Source organism: Salmo salar, chromosome ssa20 (genome assembly GCF_905237065.1).
Source record: "Salmo salar chromosome ssa20, Ssal_v3.1, whole genome shotgun sequence".
NCBI lineage: Eukaryota > Metazoa > Chordata > Actinopteri > Salmoniformes > Salmonidae > Salmo > Salmo salar.
In genome coordinates, this window is record NC_059461.1 from 55,303,455 (window position 1) to 55,321,780 (window position 18,326).

Consider the following 18,326-nt stretch of genomic DNA (forward strand, 5'->3'; position numbering starts at 1 on the left):
GTGATCGGGCAGACTCACTAAACAAGAGGTAGTAGGGATGTTCTCTTGTTATTAAGTGAATTTGACAATTCCCCGGTCTAGCTAAGCATTTGAAATTTAACGAGTACTTTTGGGTGTCAGGGAAAATTGATTAAAAAGTAAATGTAGGACTGTAGTCAAACATAGTAAAGTACAGATACCCCAAAACTACTTTAAAAGTATTTTTACACCACTGCTGTGTTTGTAAAGTATGTCTGAGTGTTAGTGTGCCCATTTCTATCCATAAATCAACATTAACACACAGGTGCTGTTTGCTTAAGGAATATCAAATGTACACTTGCTACTTATGTATATTTCAAACTAAATACTTTTACTCTAGTATTTTACTGGTGACTCACCTGTCATTTTTTATTAAAGGCATCATTACAAGTAAAACTGGGTACTTTTTCCAATGAATATGACAGTTCTTCAAATGACCAAATATGAAAAACTCACTATTTAAAATACAAATTGAGTAAAATACCATTGCCAGCAGCATGCAACTCCGTACTTTGTGTAGGTCAATCACTTTACTCAACCAGTTGTGGAACATCAGTTTATCACCTTTGTGAGAATTCTGGATATTACAAATGTCTGCTTAAAAAAAATAAAAAATTAACAGAAAATTCAAATCAAAAGCATTAAGAAAAGGGTATCACAACCTGAGAAAGGAACTAAAATATTACATGGGAGAAATACATAAACATTACACTACATATAGGCCTTTGCAATGTTTTGAATCAATGTCATTTATCAATTTCAGAACAGAATTTACTATTATATGCATCCTGTAAACAGTAGAAACTCTAGTTGTAAAAAAAACAAATGAAAGGGTACATGTAAAAAAAAACAACAATGCATGTCTATCAATTAGAAAACCCTGTTATAATAATGTCATAGCATCGTCAATAGGAGAAAATGTTTGCCCAAGATGCTTCATGCATGCACCCTTTGCCGTGCCGATTTGCACACACATTAAAGGTGTGAGTCCAATCAGCTTCAAAACAGATACATGATACACAAAGTACCCTAAAAGTCTTCTGCTAAGAGAACTAAGGGGGACAAGACTGCACACTACTTTTATCACATTACTCAAACCAAGCTACTTAAAAGGAAAAGTGGGAAGGGAGGGAAAGACAGCCTGAGGGCACGCAAATTAGGGAGGCATCTAAGCACGCTCCCCACGGATACGACGGGCCAGCTGGATGTCTTTGGGCATGATGGTGACACGCTTGGCATGGATGGCACACAAGTTGGTGTCCTCAAACAAACCAACCAGGTAAGCCTCGCTGGCCTCCTGCAGACAAAAAAAAATACAAGTTCAATTCAGTTAATGATATGCATAAGCGTTAACTTGGTATGGGACAATGCCTTCTTCAAACATTTGGGGAGAGTACTGCCAGTAGGCCACCATTAAAGGGATATGTTGATATTTTGGCAATGAGGCCCTTTGTCCACTTCCCCAGAGTCAGATGAACTTGTCGATATCATTTTTTGTCCATCTCCTGTATGAAGGATATTAGAGGTAGTTTTGCATGCCAATGCTAACTAGCATTAGCGCAATGACAACATCTATGGCATCTATGAGCATGCTAGCAGATACCCATAGACTTGCAGTCATTGGGCTCGCTAGTTAGGTTTGTGAGCCAATGCAAACTAACTTTCTTCATACTGGACACAGACATAAATATGCATCCATTTTAGACTTAGCAAAAGTAGAAAGGCCCTCATGGCCAAAATTCCTTAGTATCTCTATAAGTGTACAAATTCTGATATGTCTTGCTTTAGTGTCATTTGGTGGGTGAACGAAAATCATAAACACACTGACCTGCAGGGCTCCAATGGCTGCACTCTGGAAACGCAGGTCAGTCTTGAAGTCCTGAGCGATTTCTCTCACCAAGCGCTGGAAGGGCAGCTTGCGGATCAGCAGCTCAGTGGACTTCTGGTACCGACGGATCTCACGCAGGGCCACCGTACCAGGCCTGGAGGGAAACAGTAATTAAGTAACACCACTGTGGTCCTTTACTTTATCTACATCAAATTATTAAAGGAGAGAGAACGACACCAGGTGGGTCAAAGCCTGCATGTTCAGGCACTGCATTTTGTCCCGCCGTCACCTGTAGCGATGGGGCTTCTTGACCCCACCAGTAGAAGGGGCACTCTTGCGGGCAGCTTTGGTGGCCAGCTGCTTACGTGGGGCTTTGCCTCCAGTAGATTTACGGGCTGTCTGCTTGGTACGGGCCATGGCTCCTACAAATCACCTGAATAAAGGGGAAATTGAGACAGGAACGTTAATGGAAGCAACAAAATAGCTATCAAATCCAGCGAAAAACCCATGTTAGTCTGCTAAACACCACCAATTACACTACCAGCAAAAATATTGTAATAAGATTACAGATACTTGAAAAAAATAACCATTACTTGTTTTACATTTAGAAAACAAATGCACAAAAAAATAAAAATAAAAATACATTAAGACACCTTTGTTGTCAATGACATTCAATTAAACTTGCTTTTATTCAATGATTAAGTTTGTTCCAACAAAGCAAGTCAGACCCCTAGAATTACACACCAAATGCATTGTTGGACATTTTGTACTGTAATGGTTCTTAAGGGCAAATTAATTAAAACTGAAAGTTTTGTTAATTCAAAAATTACATTAGAGTACAATTGGACAAGTAAATAGAAACGAACGGATTACATTTAGAAAGTAACCTATGACATCCTTCAAAAAAAAAAAAAAAAAAAAAATCGTTATTATTTGTATATAACCCTCTGTGATTGTATCCAAGTCTGTGGCACAAGTCCGCAAAGATGTACATTTACTTCAGCGAATTACAGCGTAAAGGTTTCATACAACTACCAATAGGGACTTATTTAGTGATAAGGGGTGGGATTTTCTTCCTTTTCCGCCAATGAGCAACGTCTTTCACCAAGTAGGTCCCCGCCTCTTACGCATTGAAGACTATGGCTGCTGTAACAGGAACGTATTAACGCGAAGGAAAATTCGAATGTGTTTAACAAGAAGGTGACAATTAAAACGACATTTAAAACGAGGACATTGTCGCTTTAAACTAAAACACATTGAAGGATTGTTCTAGACACCATTAGGAATCTATTGAAAAACTTCTGTACTCAGAGAATTACTCAGAACCCGTGCATAACCGTGTCAAATTCGAAAGGAGTGCTTTGGTCTGTAGTTACTACAAGCAGATAATAGCTTGCTTTTTCGGTCGTCTGGGTTGTGTTTTCCCTATGACTGCCGATTTACTTGCAAAAAGATAGTCTAGATAACAAAAAAGTTAAAATTCACAAATACACAATATTTGTAAAAAAAATATTTCAAACGCGACACTTACCTTTGATACAACAGACAATGTTAAAAATATGAAACTCGTCTCGTGTCCTTATTTATTGCGTTGTTCACACAACAGAATGGAGTCCTATATTGGGTTAAAATGGCAGGTTACCCACAATGCATCTGCTGTGACAAGAGACCAACTTTTTTACACGTTTATGAATTGACCAATTCAATCAATTATCAATCATCTTAAAAGCGTGATATACTCCAGAATGAGATATGTTAGTGAAACGTCTGTTTACTGCATTGGCAGATATTAGCCATTTAAATGTATGACAAATTGATGACAATTATTGAAAGTGTTTTATGGGACTGATGATTCCACATGAGTGCGCGAGACAAAATGGCTATAACTGCAAAATTAGCAATTACAGGATTTCTGTTACCTGTAGTTCTTTATGTAAAAATTCAAACAATTTAGATTATCAGATTACACTTCTTGGAAGGTTTGTGTATTGTGACAAACATTGCTTTAGTATAAATTGTATTATATCCAGGTTTTAAATCACAAAAGTATTAAATTACCTAGCAGTAAAAAAATCTTATTATCAATGTATACATTTGGGGCCTACAAATATCTTATTTCCAGGGGTGTTATTTTGTTTTTACACAAGTCCTCCTCAAGGTGGCCATAGGGGCCCATCAGCTCGTGCTGAACGTCAAGAGACATACGTCATCAGCATCGTCTTCAGATGATCCAGCATGGCGGCGGTCAAGAGACTGAAACGCGTGGCCGCGTCGCAGCCAGGATTCATGTCTTTTAAATCGTCGGCCGGTTCAGATGACTTGAACAGTGGCCAGAGAAAGCGTGTGAATAAGAATAAGAAAAAAAATTGGAACAAACACAGTGATATTCAAGATGTTTTAGAGTTTTTGGATGACGTGAGACTTCAGGAAAGAGCTACAGGGTGAGCAGCATGTGTTAGCCAATACCTGCTTGCATTATAGCTAGCTACAGTAGCTATCTAACTAGGTCTATTACTTACTGTATTATAAGCGATTATTTAGCAGGTATTGCGACATTATCAAACCACTGTGTGATTACGCTAGCTAGTTTTGCATGTCAATCAATCCAAGTCCACTTGTAAAAAATGGAAACGTCACTTTGCTAGCTAGCAATGCTAATATACACGTTGGGTTTTATTCTAGCTAACTATGATATATATATATATATATATAACAATTTCCTACCTACATTCCTAGCTATAATCAGTGGTGGAAAAAGTCACCCAGTAAAATACCACTTGAGTAAAAGACCAAAAGTTTTTGGTTTTAATATACTTAAGTATCAAAAGTAAATGGAATTGCTAAAATGTACTTAAGTATCAAAAGTAGAAGTATAACGTTAAATCATTTCAAATTCCTTAGATTAAGCAAACCAGCCGGCATCACTAAAAAAAAATTGACACACAATTTACAAACGAAGCATTTGTGTTTAGTGAGTGCCAGATCAGATGCAGTAGGGATGACCAGGGATGTTCTCTTGATAGGTGTGTGAATTGGACAAGTTTCCTGTTAAAATGTAACGAGTACTTTTGGGTGTCAGGGGAAAAATGTATGGAGTAAGAAGTACATTATTTTCTTAAGGAATTTAGTAAAGTAAAAGTTGGCAAAAATATAAATAGTAAAGTACAGATACCCTGAAACTACTTCAGTAGTACTTTAAAGTATTTTTACTTAAATAGTTTACACCACGGGCTATAATCACCCAAACTTCAGCAATACACCTAAATTGAATTGTTTCTTGACCGGTTTACTCATTTATGATTTGGCTGCTTTTATGTACTTAATGCTCTTATTTACAGTTTAACACATGCTGTATGCCCAAATTTTATTTTCTTCAAAATACGAAGTTATTAATTTACTGGTCTAAACCTTTTCTTCTTTTTTCGACAGAGGACTGATATCTGAGAAGCCAGATGATAGTCTGTTCTTTGTGGACATCGGAGAACAGAGAAAATATGTCCAGCCAGGTAAGTGATACCACTGTTTACAATAAATACAGTTTTGTAAATGTTTAGAGTGTCAAATCACTGATGTTAGTGTTTTCTGTGTCTGATGCCTGAAGTCCAAGAGGGAAAGAAGGGAAAGAAGAAGTCAAAGTCGCGGCCCTTGAGGATAGACCTAATCCTGCAGCATGACTCCCTCGTCCCTCCACCTAAAGAGTGAGTTTCTGACCCTGACCATTGCCCTCTCACCCCCGTCATCCTGCCCCTTACCTGGAGATGGGTCAGTCAAGTTGTGCATGGGCACAATGTCCAGTGACGAACCTATCCTTGCCCTCACAGTATTTCCTCTGGAATGTAAAGTCAATCATGGAACTCAGGGAGCTGTTGTGTGAACAGTCTTCTGGGAACTGAGGGCAACATGCTGTGCCGCTTCCCCTCTCCGGGGTCATATGTACTAGAAATGAAACGGAAACGCACGGAGGGACTACCTGAACTTACTTTTGTTTTCTGTTGCGAAAGGTTTTCCTACTGTTTGCACCAGCTAATACGACCCAGATTTGCCTCCACTTTGTAAACTGAAGCCATGCAGCAAGTCTATATTTTGAAAAGTGCACAAGTGTACTTAGGTTAGCTTTTTCCTCATTCTCGTAATAAACTGTGATTGTGCACTGAAGTCTTCCTTTTCTTGAGGATACTACTTAAAATTCAGTTCCCCCTCTCTCCCCCAGTGTTTTGGCCCACCAGCAACCGAATGCAAAGAAACTCCGCCGCATTGCAGAGAATGCAGAGAAATTGGCGGCCATGGGTGTGTTACCACGGAGACTGAAACGGCTCTTGAACCGCAGACCTGCAATTACAACGTCAAAATCAAAAACGGAGGCCAACAACTTCCCAGACAGACCCTATTATGATCTGTGGGGAGGTGATGGTAAGTTTGACTATTCAAAATGCTAAATTATTTCAAATAAATCCTTGAGTTCTTTTGTCAGTGTTTGTGACCATCTTTTCTTCATATTGCAGCCAAAGAGACAGCCGATCCTTACTACCTTGAGCAAACAGGGAAGAAGCGTGTGAAGGTGAGAAGACTACTGCATTGTCACTGCCTGAAAGTGTATAGTTTCTCAGTATTGTATGCGCTGTATAGTGAAGAGGGATACTTAGGCAAATGGGAGCGTTTGTATATGACCATGAGGTTTTTAACACTGTCTTGTTCACTCTTAGCGACCAGAGAAGCTCAACTCAAAGCCCTCTGTTCTCCCGGCAGTGGAGGTCATAGCCCCTGGAGGCTCCTACAACCCAGACTTCTTCTCCCATCAGGTAACTTACTACACTTAACAGTGATTAAAACCCAAACCTTCAATCCTGGTTCGTTCATCAATGTTTCTGCTCCCTTGGTGTGTGTGTGTGGTGGTCTGTCTTTTCATGTTGAGTAATGCTATGGTTGATGTATTGAAGTGCTGACCTTTCTCTCAGGCCTTGTTACTAGAGGCCCATGAGGTGGAGGTGAAGCGGGAGAAAGCGGAGCTGAGAATAGAGAGACAGCTGGCTGTCAACCGAGAGGATACCGCCACTGAGGTACAACAACAGTACACCCCTCCCCCTGCCTCTCAACTGTCATTGTTTCACAATTCAGACCTGTATGTGGTCTGTCCAGCTCAATTTTGCCTGACCTTCCTCTCTGTTTCTCTGCAGGAGACAGTCTTCCAGGAACAAGTGGAAGGGCTCGTGGAAGAGGATGAAGATGATGATGATGAGGAGGAAGAGGAGGTTTCTATTCGTGGCGGCTTGCAGCAGGAGAAAAAGACGGAGAAAGAAAGGAGGCGACAGAGAGCCGACAAGATAAAGGTACGCGAAACTGCAAAGCCTTTCCCCTAACATTCCCTAGTCCTTCGGCTCCATGTGCTAGCTTAGGATCTGACCGACAGTGTCTCTCTCGCTGTACAGTCGCAACAGAAGCAGGCAGCGAGGGCGTTCACTGACAAGAAGCAGCAGCTCTTCCAGCTGCGCTCCATCCAGGCGACCCTGAAGAGTCTGGAGCAGCAGACTAGAGAGAGGGTGGCCCAGCGCAAGGCCAACCAGGAGGCAGAGAAGTCCATGCCCCGACGTCTCGGCAGACTCAAGTCAGTACCTCCACAGGGCTGCCACTTGTCATCTGTTGTCTTGGTTATTTATTACAATTTTATACCTAGAGCGAGATGCAACAGTTCCCCCATTTTTTGCAAACAGATCAAGTATAATGCATCATAGTATGAACTAGAGGTCGACCGATTATGATTTTTCGATACCGATTATTGGAGGACCAAAAAAGGCCGATGCTGATTATTTTTATTTTTTTTGTAATAATGAAAATTACAACAATACTGAATGAACACTTATTTTAACTTAATACATAAATACTATCAATTTGGCCTCAAATAAATAATGAAACATGTTCAATTTGGTTTAAATAATGCAAAAACAAAGTGTTGGAGAAGAAAGTAAAAATGCATTATGTGCCATGTAAGAAAGCTAACATTTAACTTCCTTGCTCAGAACATGAGAACATATGAAAGCTGGTGGTTCCTTTTAACATGAGTCTTCAATATTCCCAGGTAAGAAGTTTTAGGTTATAGTTATTATAGGAATTATAGGACTATTTCGCTCTATACGAATTGTATTTCATATACCTTTGACTATTGGATGTTCTTATAGGCACTTTAGTATTGCCAGTGTAACAGTATAGCTTCCGTCCCACTCCTCGCTCAAACCAGGAACACATCGACAACAGCCACCCTCGAAGCAGCCTTACCCATGCAGAGCAAGGGGAACAACTACTCCAAGTCTGAGCGAGTGACATTTGAAACGCTATTAGCGCGCACCCGCTAACTAGCCATTTCACATCGGTTACACCAGCCTAATCTTGGGAGTTGATAGGCTTGAAGTCATAAACAGTGCAATGCTTGAATTGCGAAGGGCTGCTGGCAAAACGCACGAAAGTGCTGTTTGAGTGAATGCTTATGAGCCTGCTGCTGCCTACCACCGCTCAGACTGCTCTATCAAATATCAAATCATAGACTTAATTATAATATAATAAACACACAGAAATACGAGCCTTAGGTCATTAATATGGTCGAATCCGGAAACTATCATCTCGAAAACAAAACGTTTTTCATTTCCGTGAAATACAGAACCGTTCCGTATTTTATCTAACGGGTGGCATCCCTAAGTCTAAATATTCCTGTTACATTGCACAACCTTCAATGTTATGTCATAATTACATAAAATTCTGGCAAATTAGTTCAACGAGCCAGGTGGCAGAAACTGTTGCATATACCCTGACTGTGTGCAATGAACGCAAGAGAAGTGACACAATTTCACCTGGTTAATATTGCCTGCTAACCTGGATTTCTTTTAGCTAAATATGCAGGTTTAAAAATATATACTTCTGTGTATTGATTTTAAAACCTGTTAGGGCTAGGGGGCAGTATTTGCACGGCTGGATAAAAAAATGTACCCGATTTAATCTGGTTACTAATCCTACCCCGTAACTAGAATATACATATACTTATTATATATGGATAGAAAACACTCTAAAGTTTCTAAAACTGTTTGAATGGTGTCTGTGAGTATAACAGAACTCATTTGGCAGGCAAAACCCTGAGACATTTTCTGACAGGAAGTGGATACCTGATGTGTTGTATTACCTTTAAACCTATGCCATTGAAAAAACACAGGGGCTGAGGAATATTTTGGCACTTCCTATTGCTTCCACTAGATGTCACCAGCCTTTACGAAGTGTTTTGAGTCTTCTGGAGGGAGATCTGACCGAACAAGAGCCATGGAACGATGATGGCCCATTAGACACCTGGCGCGCGAGTTCATGTTGGGTACCCTCGTTCCAATACGTTATAAAAGAGAATGCATTCGTCCACCTTGAATATTATTCATGTTCTGGTTAAAAAAGGCCCTAATGATTTATGCTATACAACGTTTGACATGTTTGAACGAACGTAAATATATTTTTTCCCCTCGTTCATGACGAGAAGTCCGGCTGGCTTAGATCATGTGCTAACAAGACGGAGATTTTTGGACATAAATGAGCTTTTTTGAACAAAACTACATTCGTTATGGACCTGTGATACCTGGAAGTGACATCTGAGGAAGAGAATCAAAGGTAATGGATTATTTACATAGTATTTTCGATTTTAGATCTCCCCAACATGACGTCTAGTCTGTATCGCAACGCGTATTTTTCTGGGCGCAGTGCTCAGATTATTGCAAAGTGTGATTTCCCAGTAAGGTTATTTTTAAATCTGGCAAGTTGATTGCGTTCAAGAGATGTAAATCTATAATTCTTTAAATGACAATATAATATTTTACCAATGTTTTCTAATTTTAATTATTTAATTTGTGGTGCTGACTTGACTGCCGGTTATTGGAGGGAAACGATTTCCTCAACATCAATGCCATAGTAAAACGCTGTTTTTGGATATAAATATGAACTTGATAGAACTAAAAATGCATGCATTGTCTAACATAATGTCCTAGGAGTGTCATCTGATGGAGATTGTAAAAGGTTAGTGCATCATTTTAGCTGGTTTTATGGTGTTGGTGACCCTGTCTTTGAATTGAGAAAACATTACACACAACTCTTGTAAATGTACTGTCCTAACATACTCTAAATTTATGCTTTCGCCGTAAAACCTTTTTGAAATCGTAAAACGTGGTTAGATTAAGGAGATGTTTATCTTTCAAAGGGTGTAAAATAGTTGTATGTTTGAAAAATTTGAATTTTGACATTTATTTGGATTCAAATTTGCCGCTCTTGAAATGCACCTGCTGTTGATGGAGTGCACCACGGGTGGGACGCTTGCGTCCCACCTAGCCCATAGAGGTTAAGAAAGGCATTGATGTTTATGGTTAGGTACAGTCGTGCAACGATTGTGCTTTTTTTCGCAAAGGCGCTTTTGTTAACCTCTATCGGTTATGTGGGACGAAATCGTCCCACCTAGTCAACAGCCAGTGGAATCGAGTGGCGCGATTTTCAAAAACCTTAAAAATGCTATTACTTCAATTTCTCAAACATATGACTATTTTACACCATTTTAAAGACAAGACTCTCGTTAATCTAACCACATTGTCCGATTTCAAAAAGGCTTTACAACGAAAGCAAAACATTAGATTATGTCAGGAGAGTACCCAGCCAGAAATAATCACACACCCATTTTTCAAGTTAGCATATAATGTCACAAACCAAAACCACAGCTAAATGCAGCACTAACCTTTGATCTTCATCAGATGACACTCCTAGGACATTATGTTATACAATACATGCATGTTTTGTTCAATCAAGTTCATATTTATATCAAAAACCAGCTTTTTACATTAGCATGTGATGTTCAGAACTAGCATACCCACCGAAAACTTCCGGTGAATTTACTAAATTACTCATCATAAACGTTGACAAAATACATAACAATTATTTTAAGAATTATAGATACAGAACTCCTTTATGCAATCGCTATGTCAGATTTTAAAATAGCTTTTCGGCAAAAGCACATTTTGCAATATTCTGAGTACATAGCTCAGCCATCACAGGCTAGCTATTCAGACACCCGCCAACTTCGGGGCTCACTAAACTCAGAATTACTATTAGAAAAATTGGATTACCTTTGCTGTTCTTCGTCAGAATGCACTCCCAGGACTTCTACTTCAACAACAAATGTTGTTTTGGTTCCACATAATCCATAGTTATATCCAAATACCTCCGTTTTGTTCGTGCGTTCAGGTCACTATCCAAAGGGTAACGCGCGAGGGCATTTCGTGACAAAAAAATTCAAAATGTTCCTTTACCGTACTTAGAAGCATGTCAAACGCTGTGTAAAATATTTTTTTTTGCTATTTTTCTCGTAAAATAGCGATAATATTCCAACCGGACAATATTGTATTCATTCAAAGAGGGAAAGATAAAAATGGCGAGGTCTCGTGAAGCGCATCTCCAGTCTCTCTGTCACCAGGCAGTCCACTGACAAACTGAGCTGCTGTTATCTGCCCAGAGACAGGAGACGTGTCAATCCGGTTTCTGGAGGCTTTAGAGAGCCAATGGAAGCCTTAGAAAGTGTCACGTAACAGCACAGATACTGTAATTTTGATAGAGATGCAGCAGAAAGACTACAAATTGTCAGACAGGCCACTTCCTGCTTGGAATCTTCTCAGGTTTTTGCCTGCCATATGAGTTCTGTTATACTCAGACACCATTCAAACAGTTTAAGAAACTTTAGAGTGTTTTCTATCTAAATCTACTAATAATATGCATATTCTTGTCTCGGTGCAAGAGTAGTAACCAATTTAAATCGGTGTACGTTTTTTTATCCGGATGTGGAAATACTGCCCCCTATCCCAAACAGGTTAACTGACTTGCCTAGTTAAAAAAATATTATAGATTTTATTTTATTTTTTTAATCGGCAAATCGGTGGCCAAAAATACCGACTGTTATGAAAACTTGAAATCGGCCCTAATTAATCGGCCATTCCGGTTAATCGGTCGACCTCTAGTATGAACTGTAAGTAGCCCTAGACATTTCTGTAACAATGGGCTCCAGAAGAACCTATACCCCATTCCAAACCAAATAATGTAGCCTGGTTTCTATGGTGCTGCTTTCCCCTAAGTGTGAGTTGCCTCTGTGCTGCTGTTCTATGGTCTCCATACTCTGTCTGAACTTGTCCCCCACATATCTCCCCAGGTTCCAGGCTCAGGATCTAGAGGTCCAGCTAAGTAATGAGATTCCTGGATCCCTGCGGACACTCAAGGTTTGTGACTGACTGTATCCCCCTCACATTCTACAATACGGTCATACTCGGCTGACCTTTGAACCCATGTACATATACACTATCGTTCAAAAGTTTGGGGTCACTTAGAAATGTCCTTGATTTTGAAACAAAAGCACAAAAAAAAGTATATTCAAATAACATCAAATTGATCAGAAATACAGCGTAGACATTGTTCATGTTGTAAATGACTATTGTAGCTGAAAACGGCTTGTTTAAAAAAAAAAATGGAATATCTACGTAGGTGTACAGAGGTCCATTATCAGCAACATCACTCCTGTGTTCCAATGGCACGTTGTTAGCTAATCCAAGTTTATCATTTTAAAAGGCTAATTGATCATTAGAAAACCCTTTTGCAATTATGTTAGCACAGCTGAAAACTGTTGTCCTGATTAAAGAAGCAATAAAAGGGAGTAGTACACAGCATTGTATGAGATCTTCAGTTTCTTGGCAATTTCTCGCATGGAATAGCCTTCATTTCTCAGAACAAGAATAGACTGTCAAGTTTCCGAAGAAAGGTCTTTGTTTCTGGCCATTTTGAGCCTGTAATTGAACCCGCAAATGCTGATGCTCCAGATACTCAACTAGTCCAAAGAAGGCCAGTTTTATTGCTTCTTTAATCAGAACAACAGTTTTCAGCTGTGCTAACGTAATAGCAAAAGGGTTTTCTACTGATCTATTAGCCTTCTAAAATGATAAACTTGGATTAGCTAACACAACGTGCCATTGGAACACAGGAGTGACCGTTGTTGATAATGGGCCTCTGTACACCTATGTAAATATTCCATAAAACATCATCCATTTCCAGCTACAACAGTAATTTACAACATTAACAATGTATACACTGTATTTCTGATCAATTTGATGTTATTTTAATGGACCAAAAAATTGCTTTTGTTTCAAAAACAAATACATTTCTAAGTGACCCCAAACTTTTGAACAGTAGTCTATGTGGAACTGAAATGCTGAAAAGTTTCAGGATAGCAATTTAATTCCCTTCAATAACGTCTCACGTTGACCCCTGTTTTGGCGCAAGGTCCTTCATCAGAGCACTCATTATTTATATGGGTTTACTGACATGTACTAACATGTTTCCCTTCATGTAATTGTGTCCTGCAGCCAGAGGGCAGTGTCCTCAAGGAACGCTTCAAGAGTATGCAGAAGAGGAACATGATTGAGCCCAGAGAACGAGCCAAGTAAGTTATTCTCCCTTTAAAAACAAACAGCATCTCATGTCAGAAATATATTTGCCTATAATGGATATTGAACAGTGATGTCATATACATAGGGGTCTGTATGTCCGTAACTTTCATAGTAGTACTTTCTAGATTTGTTTTGGTTTATTTCCAGAGTTGTACTACAAAGCAGGATCAATGCGTTAGCCAGTTAACTTGCCTAAATATTGTGAAATAACTTTTTAGAAAGCTGAGCTTGAAATGGGAATGGTCTGACTCTTTCTTAATGAACCAGAAAATCAAGTTATTTTTGGTTGTTTATCGAAGTTAGCTGGGTAACTCGTTGATCCTGTGTTCTAGTGCACCCCCTCTGTTGGTTCAGTCAGTTTGAGCATGACTGTGTCCAGTGATGAACCCATCCTTGCGCTCACAGTATTTCCTGGGAAATGTGAAGACAATCATGGAACTCAGGGAGCTGTTGTGTGAACAGCCTCCTGGGAACTGAGGGCAACATGCTGTGCTGCTTTCCCTCCACATCTATTTCCTTTAGTTTTTCTTGTACAAGAGAATATAGTCTTGATTTGATGTGAAGCTGTTGGCGTGCTTCAGAATGGGCAGTGTTTGATTGTGTGCTCTGCCTCGTCCCGCAGGTTCAAGAGGAGACACAAGGTGAAGTATGTTGAGAAGAGGGCCTTCAAGGAGATCACCTAGAGACCAAACCAACCTATGGAACTGTTCAAGACTGATGTCACTAACAACACAGCAGCACCCACCGCTGAGTGACAGCCAGCCAGAGAGCTACTGTTTGCCCCATCAATTGTCATCAATCAACTCAGCCCATGTTAAGTCATGATGGATTTGCCACCTTTTTAAATCTGTTGGAAAATATTGAAGTCCCCACGACTTGTAACATTTGCCGTGCCTTGATATTTTCACACGTCTATATGGAACACGAACCAGCCCAACCCAGATAGTGTTATACAGATTCAGGGTCGGTTCTAATGCATTTTGAGGTCAAATGAGTTCATTGGCAGGATATTTAAATCCTCTGGGTCTGTCAACATCAGTTGGGAACGTTAAAGGCATCAGAAGGGTGCTCTCCTGTCTCTCCGTCCCAGTTGGTAATCTTGTCTTTCGCTCTTGCCAAACCAAGATTAATGCCCTCATTAGAAGGGGTGGATGCCTGAGTGAATACGCAAAGCAATTAATGACAGACTAACGTTTAAAACCACGTGTCAAGAGTTGGACTTGTGTGCGTTCTGTCAGTTACATCTGTTGTGTACAAAATCCCATTATTTGCCATACTCTTGACTTGATTTCATTAAAGCAAGTTAATTATTGACATTGTTTTTCTCTGACTGCTATTTAAATGCCTCATTGCATTTGTGGTAACAATACACATTTTTTGCCGATTTAATCCCATTGGTCACAATGGTGTGGAGGGGGATGTTTACTTTACAGGCTCTAGAGACGTTAGCTGTTCTAATAAAAAAATAAGTCATGCATTATTAAGGTGTCTAGTATGATTTCTCAATGGTCTAAACCACAAGCATGAATCTCCAATATGTACTTTTACAGATGAATTTGGCACCAGTCTATTCAACTACTTAAATTTCCAATATATTGAAATTGTGAAATATTTTTGTAAACAATGTTTAAAGGGCCTAGTTATTAACATGTCTTAATTTTCCTTACATTGTATCCATGATGCTCATGGTAAATGGAAAAAATCTTAGCAGTCACTGTTTTGACCTTTGGAATATAGTGGCTCAAACTTATACAGTGCCCTTGGATATTTTTTCACATTTTATTGTATTTCATAGTGGGATTAAATTATTTTATTGTAGATTTGTCTACACACAATTCTGCCAAAGTGGATGTAATGCAAAAAAAAAAAAGATGAATGAAATAAAACTATACATTGATTAGATAAATATTTGCCCCCTTCGGGCAATACATGTTAGAAACACCTTTAGCAGCGATTACAGCTGTGAGTCTTTCTGGGTGAGTCTCTTAAGAGATTTACACACCTGTCTTGTGCAATATTTGACCACTATTTTCAAAATTCTAGATCCAAATGTTCAAGTCTTGATAAGCAACTACGGTGTAGATTTCTGTCGTTGGTGGTTGAGGTGCTGAAAGATGAATTAATCTCCCAGTGTCTCGTGTGAAGCAGAGTTTCTTCTATGATTTTGCCTGTGCTTAGCTCCATCTTGTTTCTTTTCATCCTGAAAAACTCCCCAGTCTTTGGCAATGTCAGGTACACCCATTCCATGATGCAGCCACCACCATGTTTGAAAATGAGGAGGCACTTACTTTGTGTTGGATTTGCCCCAAACATGAGGCTTTGCATTTAAACCAAAAAGTGTATTCCTTTGCTCAGTTTTTTGTTGTTGCAGTATTACTTTAGTGCCTTGTTGCATACATATGCATATTCGGTATATTTGTATTCTTTTCACTCTGTCATGTAGGTTATTATTGTGGATTCACTACAATGTGGATCCATCCTCAGTTTTCTCCCATCACAGCCATTAAACTCTGTAGCTCTTTTAATATCACCAATGGCCTCATGGTGACTTCCCTGAGCAGTTTCCTTCCTGTCCTGCAGCTCAGTTCAGAAGGACGTCTGCATCTTTGATGTGTCTGGGTGGTTTAATCCGTCCTCCACAGCATAATTATTAATTTAACCACGCTTAAAGAGATATTCAATGTCTGATTTGTTATTCTTACCCGTCTACCAATCAGTCTTTATGAGGCTGCCAAAAAGCTCCCTGGTCTTTGTCCTTGAATCTGTGCTTGAAATCTAATTCTTGACTTCGGGACCTTACGTATGTATGTATGTATGTATGTATGGGGGACAGGGAACAGGGGAAAGAGTTAGTCATTCAAAAATCATGTCAACCTCTGTTATTTCACACAGCGAGTCCATTTAACTTACACTACATGACCAACATTATGTGGACACCTATTCGTCAAACATCTCGTTCTAAAATCATGGGCATTAATATGGGGTTGGGGAGCTGAGGGGGACACAGGCAGGGGGGTAAACCTTAGTTACACCTGGCCGGGCGGTATGGACATCTATCCCCCTGTCCTGTGGGTGTCTGGAGCGTGGACAAAGCTGCTTATCCCTTAATCGGGGTGCAAATATAATCTTTTACCAAAAGAGTGGCCCACCGCCTGCCTCTGATCCCTCCCCGCACTGCTGATCCTCGGGCCTGCCAGCCAGGCACCATCCAGTGCCCACATCACCCTGACCCTACCCACGGTGTAGTTACCCTCAACACACTGATGGCTGTGAGACTGTGCCCACAGTAAACCTTACTTATGTTATGGCCGTCGACAGCAATGGCAGTAAAAAGGCACATTTCTATTTCACAATGCAATGGACAGTAATGTTCTCGTTTAATCTATTCTGTCAATGCTACCAGCCATCTTGGTGTCCTTTTTGATTCACCATGATCTTCAGTCATTTTGAGTGTTCAGATTTAGGTATGTTTGAGAGCGATGGTTTTCCTGTTTTTCTCCTATTCTCCCTCACCTCACGTGCGAGCCGTTGATGGAGCCAGATTGCCTTAGCATGAGGTAGATGACTGGTGTGGAGTCGAGCGGTACACATTATAAACGCTCTCGCTGTTCACCTGCATCACTTCATTATAGTGTGTCTCACGGCTCCCCGAGCACATCGGTGTGCTGAGCCAGCAACCATCAGTCTCCTCACCTATAGTCCTATATAACCGTCTTCAAGCTGTCCTTCCTCCTATCTCAAAGACACATGAATAGTGAAGGTGAGTGGTGAATACCTCATCCCCTCCCCTACCGACTGCACTGATACTGACCACAACTCACTCAGGACATGACAATGTCAAAGTCCCTTCTCCTGGGAGGTATTTCTAATCTTCACCTGAACCTCACAGTGGATGCTTCCTTGAATGTGAGAGGATGGGTAACATAGTGATATGAACTGTGTACATACAGTAGCTTTACAAGTCAGTCCCACGTCTGGATTCACCAGGGAGGATAAGGGTCTGGATCCTTGTGACTGCTCTCCACGAGTCCTCCCAGCCTGGTGTCCAGCTGATGGTACACAGACACACTGGAATATACACCTTGTCAAGGCCTCCGCATTCCACTCCCATTGACGCCGTGGTTGTGTGATGTAATTCCTGCTTAGAAAGGGTTTGCATAAAGAGAGAGAGAGAGCATCATCTAGCCTAGGTCCAAAGTCACTGGAGAATTAGACTTTTTCCACGTTTCTCCACTCGTCAAATATAGAAATTGCAAGCTGCTTCAAACGTCAAATCTCTTTGTTAAATCTTGTCTCTCTTTAATTCCAACACACACACACACACACACACACACACACACACACACACACACACACGCGCGCGCGCGCGCGCCTTCAGTCTTGCTCTGCTCTCTCCTTCCCTTGGCTGTGGATAGAAAGAGAGAGAGGGGGGTCATCTGTATGTTCGCATTTCCACCAGAGACTTAGCAAGCGTTTGTGCATTTGAGGGTGACCATAACAGTCGTCTGCATCCCCCAACACCATGCCAGTGCCAATAAACACAGTTGCCAATGTGAACACTCTGTGTACACACAAAAGGTGAGAGGAGAGGAGAGGTAGAAAAGGGGAAAAGAGGTAGACCAGTCATGCCAGTAGGTGTGGAAAATGAAGGAATGGAGGAAAAGCAAGGCAGGATGAGAGTGATAAAGGAAAATGGTTTGTGTGTCAGTTGTGTTGTAATTGGAGTGGAACAGTGAGAGATGAGAGAGAGAGAGAGAGAGAGAGAGGAGGGGATAAACAGAGCGAAGGATGGAGGGATGAGCAGAGCGATGATTCCTCTCTCTAATCTTCTGGACACACACACGAGCCGGGTGCCTGCAGGCAAAGAGCAAGAGAGAAAGAGAAAGAGAGTGAGAGAGAGAGAGAGTGAGTGAGAGAGAGAGAGAGAGAGAGAGAGAGTAAGAGAGAGAGAGAGAAAGAGAGTGAGAGAGTGGGAGTGGGCAGGTGGA

The 18,326-nt window shown here is 40.4% G+C and overlaps 3 protein-coding genes across 4 annotated transcripts in view; 2 read left to right on the forward strand and 1 right to left on the reverse strand.

The window, feature by feature from the left end:
* Nucleotides 1-360: 360 nt before the first annotated feature.
* Nucleotides 361-3,667, reverse strand: LOC106580841 (histone H3.3A). The gene is made up of 4 exons (XM_014162321.2): nucleotides 3,378-3,667; nucleotides 2,136-2,279; nucleotides 1,847-2,000; nucleotides 361-1,315 (listed from the first exon to the last, which is right to left on the reverse strand). Exons 2-4 carry the CDS (start codon nucleotides 2,261-2,263, stop codon nucleotides 1,187-1,189), a joined length of 411 nt encoding a protein of 136 aa, XP_014017796.1. The 5' UTR covers nucleotides 2,264-2,279; nucleotides 3,378-3,667; the 3' UTR covers nucleotides 361-1,186.
* A 365-nt stretch (nucleotides 3,668-4,032) lies between these two features.
* On the forward strand, nucleotides 4,033-14,652 carry LOC106580839 (ribosome biogenesis protein NOP53). Of its 2 annotated transcripts, XM_014162317.2 has the most exons (12): nucleotides 4,033-4,287; nucleotides 5,276-5,352; nucleotides 5,448-5,544; nucleotides 6,057-6,256; nucleotides 6,349-6,404; nucleotides 6,550-6,645; nucleotides 6,802-6,903; nucleotides 7,021-7,173; nucleotides 7,273-7,448; nucleotides 12,051-12,117; nucleotides 13,255-13,331; nucleotides 13,961-14,652. In XM_014162317.2, the coding sequence occupies exons 1-12, from the start codon at nucleotides 4,082-4,084 to the stop codon at nucleotides 14,019-14,021; spliced, it is 1,368 nt and encodes a 455-aa protein (XP_014017792.2). In that variant the 5' UTR covers nucleotides 4,033-4,081; the 3' UTR covers nucleotides 14,022-14,652. The 2 variants fall into 2 exon arrangements, with proteins under 2 accessions (XP_014017792.2, XP_014017791.2); XM_014162316.2 differs by having other exon boundaries at nucleotides 6,802-7,173.
* A 3,594-nt stretch (nucleotides 14,653-18,246) lies between these two features.
* The window catches only part of gjd1b (gap junction protein delta 1b), a 35,015-nt gene continuing 34,935 nt past the window's right edge, over nucleotides 18,247-18,326 (forward strand). Inside the window, exon 1 of the mRNA XM_014162322.2 lies at nucleotides 18,247-18,326. This exon is cut by the window's right edge and continues 1,186 nt beyond it. The gene's annotated coding sequence lies outside the window, so the exon portion shown is untranslated.

What these genes read in the sequence shown, in the direction of transcription:
- LOC106580841 (XM_014162321.2), bottom strand. Translation starts at nt 2,263, where the DNA reads ATGGCCCGTACCAAGCAGACAGCCCGTAAATCTACTGGAGGCAAAGCC. An exon ending in AAGAAGCCCCATCGCTACAG is followed by an intron (nt 2,001 to 2,135) that starts GTGACGGCGGGA and finishes GTTTCCCTCCAG; the next exon opens with GCCTGGTACGGTGGCCCTGC. An exon ending in CAGCCATTGGAGCCCTGCAG is followed by an intron (nt 1,316 to 1,846) that starts GTCAGTGTGTTT and finishes TTTTGTCTGCAG; the next exon opens with GAGGCCAGCGAGGCTTACCT.
- LOC106580839 (XM_014162316.2), top strand. Translation starts at nt 4,082, where the DNA reads ATGGCGGCGGTCAAGAGACTGAAACGCGTGGCCGCGTCGCAGCCAGGA. An exon ending in CAGGGAAGAAGCGTGTGAAG is followed by an intron (nt 6,405 to 6,549) that starts GTGAGAAGACTA and finishes GTTCACTCTTAG; the next exon opens with CGACCAGAGAAGCTCAACTC. An exon ending in CAGACTTCTTCTCCCATCAG is followed by an intron (nt 6,646 to 6,801) that starts GTAACTTACTAC and finishes CCTTTCTCTCAG; the next exon opens with GCCTTGTTACTAGAGGCCCA.